This window comes from Coffea arabica, chromosome 10c (genome assembly GCF_036785885.1).
Source record: "Coffea arabica cultivar ET-39 chromosome 10c, Coffea Arabica ET-39 HiFi, whole genome shotgun sequence".
NCBI classification, from domain to species: Eukaryota; Viridiplantae; Streptophyta; class Magnoliopsida; order Gentianales; family Rubiaceae; genus Coffea; species Coffea arabica.
In genome coordinates, this window is record NC_092329.1 from 7,974,378 (window position 1) to 7,993,442 (window position 19,065).

Here is a 19,065-nt window from a genome sequence, read left to right on the forward strand (position 1 = left end):
TTTCCATCCGGTAACATCTGTCTAGGATGCATCACAAAATTGTCCTACAATCACAACCTCTATCGATATACCCATTGCTGCTGTATATATATATAGTATACCCGTGAAAGATATCTAAACCCAAAAAATGTCACCAGATTTCAGCCATTTTTAGTTTCATTCATTACCGGTGTGATGGTGAAGAATGTTGCTACTAAGAAAGTTGTGGGTTGAGAAATTTTCTTAGTTCATAACTTGGTGGTTCTAGAAGGGTCAAGGTTCTTCAATCAACTTGATTTTCTTCATCTAGATCTGGACCGTGTAGGATACGAATTCATACCTTCAGGCAAGTTCGTATCATTGACCCAACCAAGGTCCCTGAGCTTGAGAATCACTTTCATATCCTGCTCGTCTTTGACATCTATTTTGGTTTGTCCACAGAAGTACATTAAAACCTGGATAACCTTTTTGAGATTCAGATAAATTGCTGAGATCTTGAATCTCTGGTGGCTCACCTTGCAGATTGGAAGGAATCTTATCGATGACATTTTCCAGAATTCTGAAGATTTGAAGTGGAATAGTCTAAACCTTTTTTACCATTTTCAGTAGTAATTAATAGCTGACATGTTAGTTTTTGGGTTTCGAAGATGTTACATTATGGAGCATACTATATGTATCTTAAATCTTCTTAACATATATTAAGCGCTAAAGTCTTGCGTGTAAAAATTTTGTACCTTTTGGTCTTTAGATTATGTGTCCTCTATTTTGGTGCTTTGTCTTGCTATAATTGCGAGCTTTCTTATGCAAACATAATTGTTTAACCCTATTTTGATAAAGTTGTTTTTGCAAGAATTAAATCAAGAGTACGTTTGTATGAGTTTTAAATCAAGAATTAAAATTAGAGGTGAGGAATTTATATATATATAATTTGGGTGCGAGTTTGAGTAATATAAAGTAAGTTGCAGGAATATAAATCAATTATCATTCACAACTTTTTACTGAAACCATCATGATTGAGCTCTATAGTTTCGAAATATTTGGAAATGCACTACAAGACTCTGTCAACATTTAGAAAATGGCTTCCGACTTCCAAAACTAATCCAAAACCTGATCACCTAATCTTATAATTGAAAATAGAATCAAAACTAGACTAACCTTAGTGGATCAAATCAAAATGGGGAGTGTAATATAAATATTCTATTTTTGTTTTTACAAGAATTATTGATTGGAGAAATAGAGAAATTTTGGGGTGAAAGTTGCCTGATTCGTAGTCATTAGGCAATCAAAATAAATATTCCCTCCATCCTACTTGAATAGTTTTAATTTTTTTCACACAATTTAAGAAAAATTAGTTAACTTTGTCATAAGAGTAAATCTAATTTACTGTTTTTTTAAAATATCCTTACATTAATATTAGAAGCATAACTAATCACTATACTTTTACATTAAGGTCCTTTGAAAACATCATGTATAAGTTTCGAATTGAGAAGTAAAATTGGAAGTGGCAATATATAGCATAATGTATGATAGTAGAGTGCAGGTCTAAGGAATATAAAGCAAGTTTCAAGAATATATATTAACAATTTTTTACTGCAATCATTGCAATTGAGCTCTATTGTTTTTAGATGGCTATTAAAATCGAAGATGAGATTCACAGATGTATGGCAGCTGGAAATGAAATAAAAGTTCACAGAACATTAGAAATTCCGTTCCTTGATTCATGCCTCTCCATCTCCTATCTACTATCTTGCCACATTTCACAATTTCAATTTGCATTGATATTTAAAGTCAAACTAAAACAATGAGTGGGACATATTTCAAATAATATTTCATAAACACTAGTATTTGCTAGACTTATACAACAAAGAAAGTATTTCAACTAGTACCAACACAAGTATCTAACCCAAGAAACAGATTAAATTGAAAGTATGCTACAATAAGTAGCTCATTCCAACCTCATTACATAAATTAAGCCCGATCAAAACCACCTAGATTAAGGACATATTGGATAACCACTGAATTGAAAAAACTGAAATACAATGAGCAATACACAGTAACCTGCATATAGAAAGTGCCTTTTAGTTGTACTGCACCATAAGGCCTGCCTCCTTACTCTGCAAAGCCAATGCCTCTGTCGAACAAAAACTCAAGACAATCAACAAGTACGAATTTGACAGTTATAGTGATCAAACAATAAGAATCAATGCACGCAAGAAGTAATTTTACCTTTATGAATATATCAAGACCTTCGTCAAACCTTACTTCAACAATCTTTCTATTATTATGAAGACATTTTACAGACTTTGGATTCTTGTTTTGAAGTAGTTGCTACGGTGACGACACAAGAAAAAGATTTTTTTTTTTTTAAGTTAGGTATTTGATGTAGAACTTATGACCTAATATTTTATTATTTGTTAAGAAAAAATTACTATCTTATCCATTTTTTTAAAAAATAAAATAATTATTTTTATTTTTTTAAGCTCAAATAACTCAAACTCGAGTTTGACTTGCCTCGAATTTGAAGTCAAGTTCGACGTTGAACTTTATATTGAAAACTCGTCGAGTTCAAGTTTGTGTTTGAATTTGGTAAAATTAAGTCGAGATTCAACTCGATTATGCCAAAATCCGATTCGACTTGACTCATTTATAACCCTTCTCCCTCCTCCCAAGGAAGAAGATGTTTTGAAGATATTTCGTTTGCGAGGGATGGAAAAGTTAGAGAGAATAAGACGAATAATTTTTTATGTTTTGAAAATTAAAAAGATGTTCTATTTGTGAGGGAAGGAAAATTTAGAGAGATGGAGAAAAAAGAAAAAAAAAGAGGAGGAGGAGAATAATTTTTAATGTTTTAAAAATTAACAACTTGATTTTGTATTTAAGACTGATAAGCATATGAATGCCTTGAAAAGATTAAAAAAAAAAAGTTTTAAAAAAAAAGTAGTTAAGATTTGAGCAAATATGGACCCCATTTGGAAGGTAAGTTTTTTGGGTATTTGTCTAAAACTTTACTGTAAATTACTGTAGAAGTTGTAAGAAAAATTTTTAGGATGAAAAACTTTTTTCTTTCTTTCTTTTCTTTCCTCTCTTCTTCTTTTCCCTTCCCCCTCCCCCGGCACCTCTGCCTCTGACTGGCAAAAACCAGCAGCCATAGGAAAAGTATTTTTTCCCTTTTTCTCTCCCCCCTATTCTCCCTCTCCCTCTCCCTCTCCTCCCCTATCCTCGTCGCACTTAGCAGCCATGAGAACTTCCAGCCATGGATTTTTTCTTTTGCTTTTTCTCTCCCCACTCTCCTCCCCCTTTCTCGCCACCCTCCCCCTCCCCCTAGTTGCGATCTGGTCACCCAACAGTCATGGGAAAATTTCTTTTTTCCTTTCTCTTTCCCTCTTCTCCCTCTCCCTCTCCTCTCCCCTCCCCCTCGCACTCCGACGCCAGAGTAATGGAAGCCATGGATTAAATTTTTTTTTTTACCTTTTTCTCTCCCCCTCCCCTCCCCTCCCCCGCCACCCTCCCCCTTCCTTAGCTGCGATCTGGTCGCCCCCCTCTCCCTTCCCCTTTGCGATCTGGTCATGCGACCAGATCGCAGCTAGCGGGATGGAGAAGGTGGCGGGGGAGGGAGAGGGAGAGAAAAAAAAAAAAAAAAGAGGAAGGCCGGCACTGATTCCAGTGCCGGAATAGGTGACCGACGCCGGGAGCAGTGGTGGAGGTGGTGGTTGGCGATGGAGGACGTGGTGGGTTGGGTGAGGGAGGAAAAAGAAGAAAAGTTGAAGGAAAATTTTTTGTGTATTAGATATTTTGAAGTGTGTAGGTTAAAAATTTTGATAAGTTTTTTGGGATTCTTGTAGCAAAAGTTGTTTAAAAACTAGTATCATACAAACTTGCAAAAAACCTGAGGTTTCAAACAGACTAATGTTTCTAGATAAATACATAATATCATTAGACAAATTGTTGAAAGCTCGCCCTCACAGGGGTGATCCTAAGGGTGTGCATCAAATTCAAAATCGGTAATTCGGAAGTTTGAATTCGGAATTTTTCAAAATTTTGTTATTTGATAATGGGAAATTTGCCAAATTGGTCCCTAACATTTACCAAAAACACTTTTTTAGTCCTTTACATATAAAATCAGCCAAAATGGTCCTTCACATTTAAATTGTGAGCCAATGTGGTCCTATTGCTCGTTTTTGCTCATTTCTCTGGCTAAAAATAGCACGCCTCTCTCACGTGGTCATATTTTTAGGGGCAAAACCGGAAACACATTTCATTACCTGTTAAAAGTAAAAGGTGTGGACAACCACCAAAATACACATTTCACCTTTGGCCCTCAAAGTTTCAAGAAACCCTAAATTGCATCCCACCGCCACGCCCTCAACTGACTCAGCCGCCTCCTCCCTCGCTATCCCTTCTCCTCTCTCCACTGTCCGTCCTCCCCCTCCCCCTCCTCATCGCCAGCATTTCTCCAACCTCCGGCAAGCTCTCTCCTTCGACGATGATATTGATGCGAGGGACTCGCAAGACGAGGGAGAGGATGAGGAAGAGCACCAGGAGGACGAGGAGGAGCTTCTCGAGCTGGAGCCCCGAATCGGATCTTGCCGGGTCCGGGAAGCTGCTGATGAGTTGTCTGTGGGAGGTGTTGAGGAGGCTCCCGCCTCCAACACTGTTGTCGGCGGCCAGGGTTTGCAAAGGATGGAGGGACACGAGTAAGCGGCTTTGGCGGGCGGCGGAGGAGCTGAGGCTTAGGGTTCCAGCTAAGGCCCAAATTGGATTCGTGGGATCGATGTTGCACAAATGTCCTGGACTTGTTAGACTCTCACTTAGAATGGAAAGGTTAGGACTTTCGGATATAAGTAAACAAGAACCAGATCTATGGATTCATCAAGCACATCACTTATACAGGAGAATTACAAAATAATTTTCGCCACCATTCGGGGATGCAATTCAGGTTTCTTGAAACTTTGAGGGCCAAAGGTGAAATGTGTATTTTGGTGGTTGTCCACACCTTTTACTTTTAACAGGTAATGAAATGTGTTTCCGGTTTTGCCCCTAAAAATATGACCACGTGAGAGAGACGTGCTATTTTTAGCCGGAGAAATGAGCAAAAACGAGCAATAGGTCACAAATTGGCTCACAATTTAAATGTGAAGGACCATTTTGGCTGATTTTATATGTAAAGGACTAAAAAAGTGTTTTTGGTAAATGTTAGGGACCAATTTGGCAAATTTCCCAATTTTGACCGAATTCGATTTCGAATTCATCAATTCTGAATTCGAATTCGTACCGAATTCAATTCGGAATTCAGTAAATTCCGATTTCACCAAATTCGGAAAAATGTATATATTATTATATAATTAAAAATTTATTATATAATATAAAATTTATAATATTATATTATATTATATAAATTTTATATAATATTATATAATATAAATTTTATATTACATGTATAAAAAATATATTTATATATTAAAAATGAATTTGAAATCGAAATCGGAATTTGAATTTGAATTTCGATTTGAAAAACTCCATTACCGAATTCGAACCAAATTCGAAATATATGAATTCGAAAAACCCGAATTCGATTCCGATTTCCAATTTACCAATTTTGAAAATTCTGAATTCAATTCGAATTCGGTCGGTAAATCGAAATTTTTCAATTTTGCACATCCCTAGGTGATCCAATGGTAAGCGAGCTCTTAAGGACTCTTGAGATTTTTGGTTCGAATTTTACCCTGAACTTAAACTCCCGTGACTCGCTCGGGGTCACTGCGTAGGGCCGTGATGCATTCCTCTGATTTGGTGTGCATGTTCCGGTTACAAAAAAAAATTGTTGAAAGCCCTACTTAAGTGAACTGGTGCTGACGTCATGTTAGACGGGAAGAGGCCCAGCTTTGGACATTCTCTGTATAGTTGGATTCTTTTTTTTTTTTTTTTGGGTCAAAATTATACAGTTGGATTCGGATTCTCCGCAATTGCACCTGCAGTGGAGACGGTTGATAGATTGACGGTCCAGATCATCCATTCTAATTTAGATAAATCCCATGATTAATTTGTATTCAAATTAATCTCCGCAATTGCACTTGCGACATAGATCCCCAGTAGCTAGCCCCATATCGTCCTCCTTCGATAAGGGGTTTAATGTTAAAAGATGGGAGGACCCTCTGAGGAGGCTCAACTTTGGCCAGGGCGACATATTCCTAACATTTTACACTGTTCATTCATGTTTGCAGCCTGGCTTATATTCATTAACCATTGTGTCAAGAACAATGTGCTCTGAGGAGTTTCATACATTGGTTTCAGTGGAATCACCTCAACCAAGTGAACTCTGAAGCAATACAACCAGTCAAGAAGAGAATATATAGCAGACTCGAGCAAAGCTCAATCAATAGCAGGGTTCCCCACAATCTAAATATGCAAATAGTAGTAAAAGAAACAAAAAAATGTATCAGTTATCATCAAGAGTCCAGGATTTCTTTTACATATCAAACATCACTTAAAAACACACCTAAACCGTACCTTTTGATCCAGAGCCATGATTGGTACACAGGAAAGAGTATACAAACTAGTAGGTAGCTGACTACATGGGGCTAGGCAGAAACTACAACACATTATTTTTTAAACCTAGATTTGGGTAAAGTAATCCTAAATCCTCTCAGGTTGTGCATGGACTGTGCATCTTCATATCAAACATTAAGCAAAAATCCTGCAAAAACATGATTTGTATCAAGCATGGGGGTAATATTTACATGAGTTAAAATAATATTGCTCTATCATTAAATATACAAGCAGTACCTTCTGCCACATTATTGAAGCATCTCATCTAACCTCTGCCTATATTGGGCCAAGCGCTGCAAAGAAGAGGGCAAAATGTGAAGATACCACAAACATCATCAGCGCTATAATGACAGCTATTCGTGGAGTCCATTTCAGATTAAAAATGCGAAGCAATGCAAGAAATAAACAGAATCACATATAGGACACGTGCAGTGTGTGTGTGTGTGCACATATCACCTCTCCCTCACAAACACACATACAGAAACACACACAAAGACAAGCATCATTCTCTAATTTTCACTAAAGCACCACCATTTGGCTACTTTGATTGAATACAGCAGTTTTCTTCTATAATCTACAAATCTAAGATTGATGTCAAACTTGATCTGCAATACCAGGTATTCAACTTACCGGCCAACCATAAGGAAACTTTATCCCACTGACTACCTCTACTGCATCTAGAATTTGTAAGCATCTTTTATGAAAGTCCAGCACCAACACTCCGTGGTAATGCATCAACTCAAACTATAAGTGAGTCTCTCCAATATTTATGTGTAACTCATTAGTCACAATTCATAGTGCACCAAGGTACATGCCCACTATATATTTCCTAAATAAAGAAAGCATAAGGATATTTATGAAAAAGCAGAAGAGCATTGATCTGCACGCAACATTAATCACGAGAAGCAAAGCAGTACCACAGGCAACCTGCAGCCTGCAACAACAGCTAGAAACGATTACCAAAATTCTATTTTAACACCAAGGTCTTCAGTCCTAGTTGGCAGTTGTCAATGTTTTTTCTTAATTGTTATTCCTTTCCATAGTTTAGCTACAATTAGCACTTTCTGTTCATTGAATACAACATGCTTTTAAATCCAATAGTAAAACGGACAACCAGAACTTATTTTGTTAATCTAATTAGAGTAAAACCATCCATAAGATCTGCTAATTCCTTAAAAATCTAGATATATGAAATTGAAAAGGTCGAAAGGGAAATTGATGAAACATCCTGGTATTTACCGAAACAAGCCATTTCTTTTTATATATCTCTCTGCTTCGACCTAATAAATCATACATATGTACATATGCACACCGAAACAAGAAAAGTTATGCACATAAAAAACACACACATATGAATGTGTTCTTTTAGCCTGAACTCCTTCAAAAGAACTTTTCCAAATCCTACTTCTCTTTGTTCCTCTTATTTTTTCTACTTTTCTTTTCCATGTTCTTTCACACGCACATGCACACACAAAAGCTGCAAATTTTGAAGATAACAGGTAAAAATGCTAAAATTCCTAATTGCACACCTTAGTATAAGCATAAACCCCCGCCTCAGTTGGTGCCACTGGACTTCCCCTTCGAATAAAGCTTCCCTCCTTGAATATGTAAAGCATGGGTATACCAGTAGAGAGTTCCAAACTTATAACCTGAAAATGGAAAGGCAACTATTATTCTTGCTCTGAAAAATTGAAGAGAATGAACCAATCAGTTGACTCTTCACCTCTTGAGAAGTCAGCTTGTCAAGATACATGATGATTGATCTCAATGAGTTCCCATGGGCCGCAATCATTACATTTTTCCCAGACTGAAGTTGGGGTTCAATCTGCAGAATATCACTGTCAAGTCACAAAAGAATAGCTAACTATAGGATATAATTGACATAGTCTAACTGAAAGAGTACATGTTCTTGGAAGTAGGCAACGGCTCTCTCAGCACACATCTCTAAGCTCTCGCCATTTGGTGGAGGTATATCATAACTACGGCGCCACTCTTGAACTTTTTCCTTCCCATATTTATCTGCTGTTTCCTGCTTATTTAGACCCTGCAGTTCCCCATACCTGGAAGTACATACAACTCAGTATCAAACATAGGAAATGACAATGTCAACGATACATCACCACAAATGCAAATAAGTATTCTTACATCCTTTCATTCAATTGCCATGCTGTTATAACAGGAATACACTGTTTGTTGGTCTCTTCACTAAAAATTTGACTCCAAGCTCTTGCCTGCTCATTCTCTTCATGTTGAATGATTGGAACCTGCATTGAGATGGGTAAGTCCCCAAAAAAAATAAAGTCAAGGACAACATCTGGATAAAAATTAATTAAAAAAGGAACTTCTTCTGTAGGAAATAAAAAAATACACCACAGATCCTAAGTCGCCCTGACTCAACTTGAGCATGGAACAAAAGCAAGTGGAAAATACATTCTTGCAAGAAGCACGCCCCAGAGATACAACCATTTAATCCTTCTTACACAATATTATCAAGCAATGAGGAAACATGAAGTTTATAACTCATGCATGATACTTTCCCAACTTACCTTCTTGCGTCGGTGCTGGGTCATGGCTAGCATAGCAGTCATCTGTGCACGAATCAAAGCAGATGTATAAATCAAGTCAATAGGTATATTGCTGATTCTTTTTCCCGCTTCAATTGCCTCTTCAACACCTTTTTTTGTCAATGGAACATCAACACAGCCAGTGAACAGGTTTTTCTCATTCCACATAGACTCACCATGCCTAATCAGGATCAGAGCTGCTTCACCTGAGGAGAAACAAAGACATAAGACTAGAGATACCCCGCTTTATTTAGGTGTTAGCCAAAACTTAATCATGTCAAGGGCCAAAGATTCATTGTGACTTCCATCAATAATCATGGGATGATTACAAAAAAGCAATTATAATGCTAGAGACATTGATCATACTCGGCTTCTTCTTTGAGTCATTGGCTGTCTTGTGCAATGGAGAAGACACAGGGTCAAAGACAGTTGTTTGAGAAGTTGAGGCTTGAATTAGACTGAAACTTCTCTTTTTAGAGCAATAGTTTCCTCTTCTCATCAGGGCAATATCAACCTTGAAATCCTTTGAGATCAACTTCACTGAAGCACTTCCACACTCATGGCGAAATCCAGAACTACTCAAGCAACTGTGGGATTCAAGAGTCCCAAGAGCTTGCTGAAACACTGTGGTGGCCATCCTAAGAACAAGTGAAAATAATAAGGACTCAAACCAAGTTCAAGAAAACGAAATGAACATCAAATATCAAATTAACAAACAATGCAGGAACAAAAGAAGGATATAAACTGCAAAGGACAATCTGACAGATAGCCTAGTGGTCAATGGCCTTTTTTCCCGTCCCCCTTTCTTCTTCCTTCCCAACCCTCCCTCGCTGAAAAAACACCTTCAGAAGAATCAAATAGTACCTGTTCAAATTAATTCTACCAAATTAGCGAAACTTAGTTACTCTAAACAAGATCCTATAGTAGTTATGGTTGGTTGATTTTTGGTTATTTTTCCTATAGCAAGAAAAGGGGCTAAAAGGAACATACCAGGTGGAGGAAAGGGAAAAGACTGCGAAGTTTTACCAACATGCTAAATTTTTCCAGCATAAATCAGTCTGGAAATACTCATCAATCCAATTCCAACGAGAACAAGAAAAAAAAAATTTTTGAAACAGCCTCAGATCTAAAAGAAATTCAACAACAACTAATATGAAAAATGCATGTAATAAGAAGCTCAGAAACATGTTCTGAAAAACGAATGTCAAAGAAGCAAAAGAATCACCATACAGGGAAAAACAGAAATTAAGAAAGAACGCCACCATAAAATACTAAAATTTATTGGGTGCAAAACTCACTTGATGAAATAAGATTAGGCTATAAAAGAAGAACCCAATAAAGCTAATATCAAGATAAAACTGCAAATGATGAAGAAAAATGAATATAACCGGGATGATCTTACCTTTATAACAAGGGCCAAGCCAGATGGAAAGAATCAATATTTGATGAATGCTACTGAAGCGGGGTTCGGAGAAACCGAGGCAGGGAAGAAATCAAGAAACCGAAACCAAAACCAAAATAAAATGTCCCAAAATCTTTCCTTTCCTAAATTTCCAAGATTTTTGGGTGGAAAGGAAAGTGAAAGCTTATTACAACAAGAAAAGTTGGCGGAGAAGGAGATGCAAAAAATTATCCCTTCTTACATTTGCATATAAGCTAGAGCTCTAGTGTCATAACATAAACGCTATTGTTTTCTAAGTTTTCACACTTCTGCGCTATATTTGAATTGATTTCCAAGGTCAAGAAAGGGTATATACTCTTGGGAGAAATCGGTTGTTATTAGAAAGGGATCACAAGATGCCAAGCAGCTTTTATTTTATTTTCACACCGACCTTTTAGGCTTTTAATCATAGTTGGCAATTTGCTGTTGGTTGTGACTAATGACAGGGAAAAAGCCAGGCGTACGTGGAATTATAGTCTGTAGTCCCAAAATTCGCATACTGATTTTCTCATTTCTGGTTTCTCAGCGTCTTGGTTTTGGTAGGTATGTCATTTTCTGCGCTGCCGTGGGAGCTGCTACTCTTTCCTGCAGTATTTATTTATTTTTTTCAGGGTGGAGTTTCTCTTTCCTATTTCACTTTTTGTTCCTTTTTTCTTCGTTCCTTTCCTGTCGCCTTGTGGTGAGTAATATGGTGCGAGCTATAATAAGCCCGCAATTATGCAACCCTCTTTTTAAGTTTTATTGTTCATCTTATTTCATCTACAGAAACAGAAGGTCGATGTGTCCCTTGCGTAATTTTCAACTACTTCGTCCGGTCAACTTCGGGTTAGGGTTGCAAACGAGCCGAGTCGAGTCGAGTTTTGAATTAATCGAACCGAGTCTCGACTGAATTTTATCAAACTCGAGCTCGATGAGCCGGCAATTTTCAAGCTCGAGCTCGACTCGAATCAAGTCGAGCCGAGCTCGAGCTCACGAGCTAACGAGTTTAATATTCTGAGTTCGAGTTTGACTCGAGCCGGCTCGAACTCGACTCGAGCTTGACTCGAGCCGCTCGCGAGCGGCTCGATTCGTTTGCAGCCCTACTTCGGGTACATTTCCGACCCTTTCCATCACAATTTCCTTTTCTTTTCTCTTTCAATACAATACAACTTAGGAATAACGAGTATAAAATTTCAATGCTCCTCGCTAAACCTCACTCTAAAGGCCTTTGATAACTCAATTCAGCACTTAAATTTAATAAATTTAGATATTAATATATTCAAATCATTTAATAATAAAAAATTAAACATTTTAAATTAATTAAATGACACTGAATTTTCTAAACAAAATTTGCTCTAAAAAATAAATAATAACTGAATACGATATGCACTCAAATATATTAGATTTAATACGTAACAATTCAATAACTTAATGAATTCGGACTTTAGATTTTAGATTTCAGAATTCAATTTTATCAAAACGCACCCTAAGTATTAGAACCATCATTAAACCGGAAGAGGGAAAGAACGGTTGTCACCACAATTATTTCTTAACGATATAATTGCATTTGAACGAGTTACGTTTCATTATCAACTGTTTGTACAACTTTACAATATTGTTCATGTAAATTTCATATACAATATTTGCGTGTCTATCATACACAAATAGTTAAAAAAGAGTCAAATGTTATTCAAAAATATGTTACACTATTTAGGAACAGTTGTAAAATGATAATTGTTTTTATCCTTCTTCCAACCAAATCATGGAAAGTTTCTAACCAGACCTTTCGGAGTCCTAGGGGACCTAACGGATTCAATTTTTAAGTCTCAACCATCCAACAAATTTTGTGTAGACAATACTGAACTCAGCAGCTCTTGAAAGCCCTCAAAATCCAAATTAGCATTTACCTAACTCCAAAGTCCAACCCTCATTGCCCCCTTGTGGCTGCGTGTACCGGTCGACATCACGTGCTTAATTAAGTAACGCTACCAACTTTGAAGGTGGTCTTAAGATCCCAACAACCCCCTCTCGCAATTATTGTAAAATACTCCGCGTGAAGTTTTTGAAATTGGTCGAGACGTGTGGTATTTATAGATTCAAACGTTCGGCACGGGCTTAACAGTTACCAAATTGAGAGGATGTTCAGGAGAATATACTCTCGCATATTTTTCATGGAAGAAGTTTCAAACTTTCAAGTACTAGAATAGTAGGATGAATCAAAATTTGGACAAATTATTTAAGAAACCATCACGCCATGTGAAACACATGCATGAACCACTTGGCCATTGGCTCAGCGGCCACCACCTAGTTGGTGGGGTCCTTGCCTCCCACAAAAAAATGTCACATTTAAATGGCTTGTTTTAAAAAAAGTTCAGGTGGGTGTGCTGTGCACTCGTCTGGTCCGGTGGTGATTCAGTCCCCTCTGGATTATCCCTGGACCTTCTTAGGTCCGCCCCCTTCCCCTTAGTATAGGATAGATTAGATTTATCGTCTCCGAAAAAAAAAAGAAGTGAAACACATGCATGCGAATGGCAATGAATATGTTGTCAAGAAAAGTTAAAGACTAGACTAATACATGGATCGCCTCTTTGACAGAAAAGTTTCAAGCTTTATGTAATGCACAGCAATGAAGGAGAAGGCCAAGATGTAATTCACCACGAGTGGGATGCATGTTTTCTTGGTCTACTCTAAGCTATGATGCCTTGTTGATTCAAGACGCTTGCGAGGAGGGTATCTAATGCACCGATTTAGATTCTCCGTGTCATTATTCGGTGCTAAATTCAGTATCAAACTCACTTATCACGTGAACGTAAAGAAAACTTAAATAAATAGTATATGACAATTTAAATAATAGAACATTGGCGTAAATATAGAAGTTGGCATTGAATTGTTATTGAAAAATGGGCACTGAGAATCCCAAATGCTAATTTAATTCTTAAATTCTAATTTTGGACACCTCATCTTATAAAACATAACAGAATTGTTAAAACTAACGAGATATAGCAGACAAGTGATGCTCTTAGAGTTTTAAGGGTCCAAAAGAAAATTATTTACCCACTAATGCTTTTGACTAATGTACAAATGACAAGATAGGGATAATCTGTTATTCCAGAATAATTCCAACTACAAGGTCATACTCGCAGTGTAGAAAATTGTACTCAATTGCTCAACTTGACATAGTACTAACTGTTATTTAAGTAATCCCAAAACGAGCTGACCATGCCATGGAAATGGCCGTTGCTAACTTGAGGAAAATGCAGCTAGCACGAGCAGAAATAAGCCAATAGTATTGATAGTACGACACTACGACCAGGATCCAAAGTTCCGCGCTGGCCATCCAGCCAAGTCTTAATGCACAATGGCCAGTCAAATACTGATGAACTGGCCAAATAAAGAATAGTTATATCCTTATTATCAAAAAAAAAAAAAAAGAATAGTTATTTCCTTTGGTACCACGAGGGTCGAGCTTTAATATAGTTTAGTCATCATGTGCCATGTACTTATGGAGAATTTTTTCACACCCACGCAATGCCCGATCCCTCAAGTGTCACAACTTGGGTCCAAGGGTTGGTTTATGTAACTTTTGTATGAGAATTCATTGACCAAAATGATTAATCGAAATTACAAAGTAACAATTGGATTTAAGGCCCTATTTGATAATCTAATTCACTGTTTAAATTTAATGAATTTAGATTTTAATATATTCAGATCGTTTGATAACTAAAAATTTAATATTTCAATTAATTAAATGGCACTAAATTTTATAGATAAAATATGCTCCTAAAATTAATTGATTACTATTCACTTATCATTGAATGTGATATGCACTCAAATGTATTAGATTTAATATTTAACAATTCAACAACTTAATATATTCAAATATCAGGTTTCAGTTTTATCAAACGCACTCTAAGTATTATTTAAACCTTTTCCTGTCCTCTCCCCAGTAACCTAGGGGATTCGCTCAAATACAACTATCACAACCCGGATCTAAGGACTGATTCAAGTAACTTTTTGGCCAAAATTCACTGATCCAAAATAGTTAACCCAAATTACCAAGTAATTATTGGACCTAAGTACTTAAACCTTTTCCTTTGTTTTTCTCACCACTGATATGGCACACTTCATCAAGAATCCTAAAGCATTAGCAAATCGATACTTTGAAATCATGCCATTATGGGTAGTGAGGCTGATACGAGATCGGTCACGGCCCGGATCTGGCGTTGCACGGTCATGTTCAGAGCTGCTAATTAGCTTCACATCACATAAGTCATCCGCATGATTCTCCTTTATCACAATTCTGTAGTACTTTTTGTGATATGATGTACTCCCTCCCTTTTTTTATAACTGACGTTTAAGAAATTTGCTCTTAAGTACTTTTATCTGTCGTTGTATTATCCCCATGCAGCATTAATTATTTTTTCACAATTTTATCCTTTTATCTCTCTTTTCCAATACAGGGTTCTTAATTACTACTCCTAATAATTATTGCTTCTCTCTTTGCTTTTGGCCTAGTAAAACAACATCATTTAGTACTCTAGTGAGAGAAAACATGGGTGAATTGGACAATTAATGAGGGTACAAAAGAAAAGTAGTGTATAGATTTAAACAATGAAAAACTTTTCTTAATTGGTGTGCAAAACCTTAAACATCAGTTATAAAAAAAGGGAGGGAGTATGTGAGATAAAAAGGTAATTGGGAAGATAAAAAGGTGTATTGAAAATTGTAATGATGATGTAAGCAAATATATTTGACCAAATAATTTACAATCCAAACAAACCCGTATTTTGCCGTTGAATCTGTTATTCCTTCTTGGGGGAAAGAGGATCTTTTGGCTGTCCTTGTTTCTACATTCCACCCTGCAAAGGGGAACGTGTAAAATTGCTTACAAACACACTATAACTCACAAGAAATGGCTAAAATTTTAGAAAAGCATATAGCTGAAAAACAAGAGTGGGAGTAAAAATAAGAACGGAAGGCATTAGAGAAGTTGGCCAGAGCTACTACTAAAGGCTTTGCGTTAACCCCAAAAAAAAAAAAATCCCTCGATCAATTTCCTATAAAACCATGTACTAAAAGTTTGTCCCATTAGGTAGCTCGAACAACTTCGAATAAAATGTCAGTGATGGTCATATTGTATATATGCATGCATTTTCCATCCAAAACATTTCAATTTTGTTTTGTAATAATGCTCATTTGAGAATATTAGGGACTGGTTGCAAGAATTGTAGGAAATAAATTAATTGGAAACTAGAGTGACAAGCTGATAATTTTCATTTTTATTGTCGATAAAGAGTAGCAACGAATCCACGGATAGTTTTTTCTCCTGTTAAAACAAGTAAATACAAGTGTCCTTGATAATTGGGATTTCGATAAGCAACCTCAAAACTACTGGAGTTGTTTAAGCGGATTGCTTCGAGCTCCTGCCTTAAAGCCTTTCGACTATTCTTTTTTTTTTTTTTTTTTTTGTGACAAGGGAGAGTTCACAGACTCCAGATAGCTTCAATAGGACAAAAATAACATCCATTATATTAAAAAAAAAAAGTATATATATTGAATTGTAGGTGATAATACGAAGAATCAAGCAGAAGCATAAAGCAAAATTATACAATTCCAAAATCAAATTCGTTCTTCTCCGTTCGTAAATGCAAACAAGATCGCACAAGCATGCATTTGTAACTCTTTTTTTTCTTCTTCCATGGGTTTCTTCAAGCAATTACTTACGAACAGAATCATCCACCTAAACTATACAACCGAATAAAAAGACGTTTACACTTTACACATCAAATAGAAAAGCAAATCCTGAATATATACTATATATACATGCAGATGAGAATAACCAAATCCCAAGAATCTTGTGCTTTTGGGCAAATGCCCATTTTCCCACTAAGCTTTGCAGCAAACAAACCTTCCAAATCCTTTAGGAGAAGAAGCATCATTTCGGCCATCCACACCTGAAATTTCAACTGCTCTGTGCTTCAACTTTTTCTTCTTCAAATGATGATCTTTAGGCACGGTAACAACCAACACCCCATCACTCATTGAAGCCTTAATCTGATCAACCAATGCATCTTCAGGCAACCGAAACTCCCTCTGGAAACTCCCACCACAAATCCGCTCTTTGCAGTGCCACTTATACTCACCACCACCACGCTTTCGATCATCAGACTCACCAGTTTCCTGATCATCCTCATCTTTCCTGTCAGCACTTAAATGGAGAACCTGGTTGTCGTGAATTTGGAGTTTCACGTCTTCTTTAGTCAGTCCCGGAAGATCAAACTTGAAAACGTGGGCTTCTGGGGTTTCCTTCCAGTCCATTGAGCAGCATGAAGACTCGGACGAGAAGGTATTCAACAGCATTGATTGCAGCGGAAATACAGACATCTTTCTATTTCCCAGAAAAATCGTACTGTTCCAGGTACTACGAGCTGGTTTGTACAAGATTTCGATTGAGGGCTTCTCTTGCTTTGAGGATTCTTTTGCCTTACTTGATTTGGTCAGGCCTCATGCTTTATTTATAGCCAAGGTGAAGGCAATTCTTGAAATTTCTCGAGCTGTGAAGAATTATGGAGGAGAAGCTTCGATCATCATGTTGCTGACTTCTTCTGTCAGACTCGATAATTTACCAGGTGCTTCTTTCTCTGGATTATTTATTCGGGCTCTCCTTTGGGTCCAGCAACTTCCATTTCCATTCACTCCCAATGCATCATTAGCCCAAATATGTCGGGCTTCCATTGGGTATATACTATGGGCCAATCCTCCAAATTTACTTCGTCTTGTGGCTTTTTACCTCGTTTGGTAGACATTGCACAAGTAATCGGGTTCAGTTGTTGAGCCTAGTGGAGTATGACCCATAATCAACTTGAATTAATTTGTTAAAGAAAAAAAAAACACACATTATTTGTGGTTGAATTCAATTGCAAATTTGCAATTACTCAATGTAAGAGGGGCAAATTGACTGATTACGGCGGGGGGGCTATCATCCTCGAAAGTACGAGTATCAAGTTTACCCATCCCACATCAGAAGATTGTGGGCTATTTATCCTAGGTTTAAGGTTTTCAGGCTTCTCGACCAGTTACCAATTGGCTGGACGTGGAAGTTTGGTGAGTCCCCTTAAATTGCTTAGGCCAGTCTTTTCCGTTAACTCTTTGAGCGTTTCTAATCTAATTATCTGCCTATCTTTGAAAAAAAGAAACCATTTATTTGGTGAGGGTGTGCTCGGCGGGGGAGGGGGAGGTTGGGTCACCATCCCACATCAGAAGATTGTGGGGTATTTATCCTGGGTTTAAGGTCTCCAGGCTTCTCGACCAGTTACTAATTAGCTGGACGTGGAAGTTTGGTGGGTCCCCTTAGATTGCTTAGGCCAGTCTTTCCGTTAACTCTCTGAACGTTTCTAATCTAATTATCTGCCTATCTTTGAAAAAAAACGAGTATCAAGTTTACCAAAACCCAAACTGCTTCGTGGAGCAATACCTGATTACTTTAGATGGCGAATTCTTGACGATCCTTGACCTTAATATTGCAAAGGGGCAGCACTCAGATTTTAGTTAGTAATCTTTTTTTTTTCTTTTGCTTAAAAATGGAAATATAATTTCTGTTCTATGTTTGGTTTACTTGAAAATTTATTCTTTGGAGAAAAGAGTTCTTAGAATTATAGATTTGGGTCTGATAAAAACTTCCTTCACATTATCTTTTTTATTTTCTTTGTATCTTTTACTTTTCCAAACACCTAATAGTCAATCAACTTTAGGAAGATAGGACAAAAATGATATGAGCATCCAAATGAGATCTTTATTCCTAGGGTTTCAATGTTCCTTGTTTTTCAAGTGAAGCTTTAAATCAAGACATTAAAGATTATTGGTGATGAATCTGCCGTTCCTAGTTCAAGAAGATTAAGATGCGGATCAAAGGTTGCTATTTGGAGTCATTTGTTTGCATTTATTTTAGTGATTGTTTTAGTTGGTTATGTTATAAGTCAAATTTGGCCAGCAATATAAGTATATTTGTAGGCCGTTAGTTTAGTAATTAGTCATTTGTCGAAGTCTTTAGTTGTTCGGAAAAATTGTTATTTGCTTGTTTCCTAGAGTGACATTATGACTTTAAGTGTCGGCCAGCTCAAGGAAAACATAAGTCCGCGACTTTTCTTTAGTTTTTCCTAGTTTAATTAGGTTTTTGCATCTTGTAAACCCTACATAAGGGTCAACATTTATTCTAAAAATAATCAATCGAAATTTCTAGCAAATTGAGAGTTTTTCTCTTGGTTTCTTAGAAGCGTCTCCTTGAATACCTTAGAACAAGTCTTGAGTGTTCAAATCGGCTTATTAATTCAAAGAATGCATTTGAATTGTAGCGTTTTCTATCTTCAACTTTAGGTCTTTAATACGAGTTATTCACGGGTTGAAATTATATCAATACGTTCATAACTCCTAAAATTAATTGAGTTTGAGCTTTTTTCCACTACAAACTTTGGTATCGTTCGTCTAGATCCTATGACTAGTTGAACTACGGGTTTCGTCTACCGACAGAGTTTGTATCACAAATATTTAAGTAGGCCT

General features: G+C 36.8%; 2 protein-coding genes across 5 annotated transcripts; both read right to left on the reverse strand.

The window, feature by feature from the left end:
* Positions 1–6,394: 6,394 nt before the first annotated feature.
* On the reverse strand, positions 6,395–11,013 carry LOC113713404 (2,3-bisphosphoglycerate-dependent phosphoglycerate mutase 1). 4 transcript variants are annotated; one of them, XM_027237128.2, is made up of 10 exons: positions 10,492–10,736; positions 9,853–9,953; positions 9,456–9,727; positions 9,072–9,295; positions 8,671–8,789; positions 8,429–8,585; positions 8,249–8,350; positions 8,055–8,174; positions 6,763–6,818; positions 6,395–6,673 (listed from the first exon to the last, which is right to left on the reverse strand). In XM_027237128.2, the coding sequence occupies exons 3-9, from the start codon at positions 9,724–9,726 to the stop codon at positions 6,774–6,776; spliced, it is 1,038 nt and encodes a 345-aa protein (XP_027092929.1). In that variant the 5' UTR covers position 9,727; positions 9,853–9,953; positions 10,492–10,736; the 3' UTR covers positions 6,395–6,673; positions 6,763–6,773. The 4 variants fall into 4 exon arrangements, with proteins under 4 accessions (XP_027092929.1, XP_027092926.1, XP_027092927.1 ...); XM_027237126.2 differs by having other exon boundaries at positions 6,597–6,673; positions 9,835–9,953; positions 10,492–10,629; XM_027237125.2 differs by lacking the exon at positions 9,853–9,953 and having other exon boundaries at positions 10,492–11,013.
* Positions 11,014–16,089: 5,076 nt separating this feature from the next.
* On the reverse strand, positions 16,090–17,111 carry LOC113713758 (18.1 kDa class I heat shock protein-like). Its single transcript, XM_027237541.2, has one exon. It carries the CDS (start codon positions 16,891–16,893, stop codon positions 16,396–16,398), a length of 498 nt encoding a protein of 165 aa, XP_027093342.1. The 5' UTR covers positions 16,894–17,111; the 3' UTR covers positions 16,090–16,395.
* Between the last annotated feature and the right edge of the window lie 1,954 nt (positions 17,112–19,065).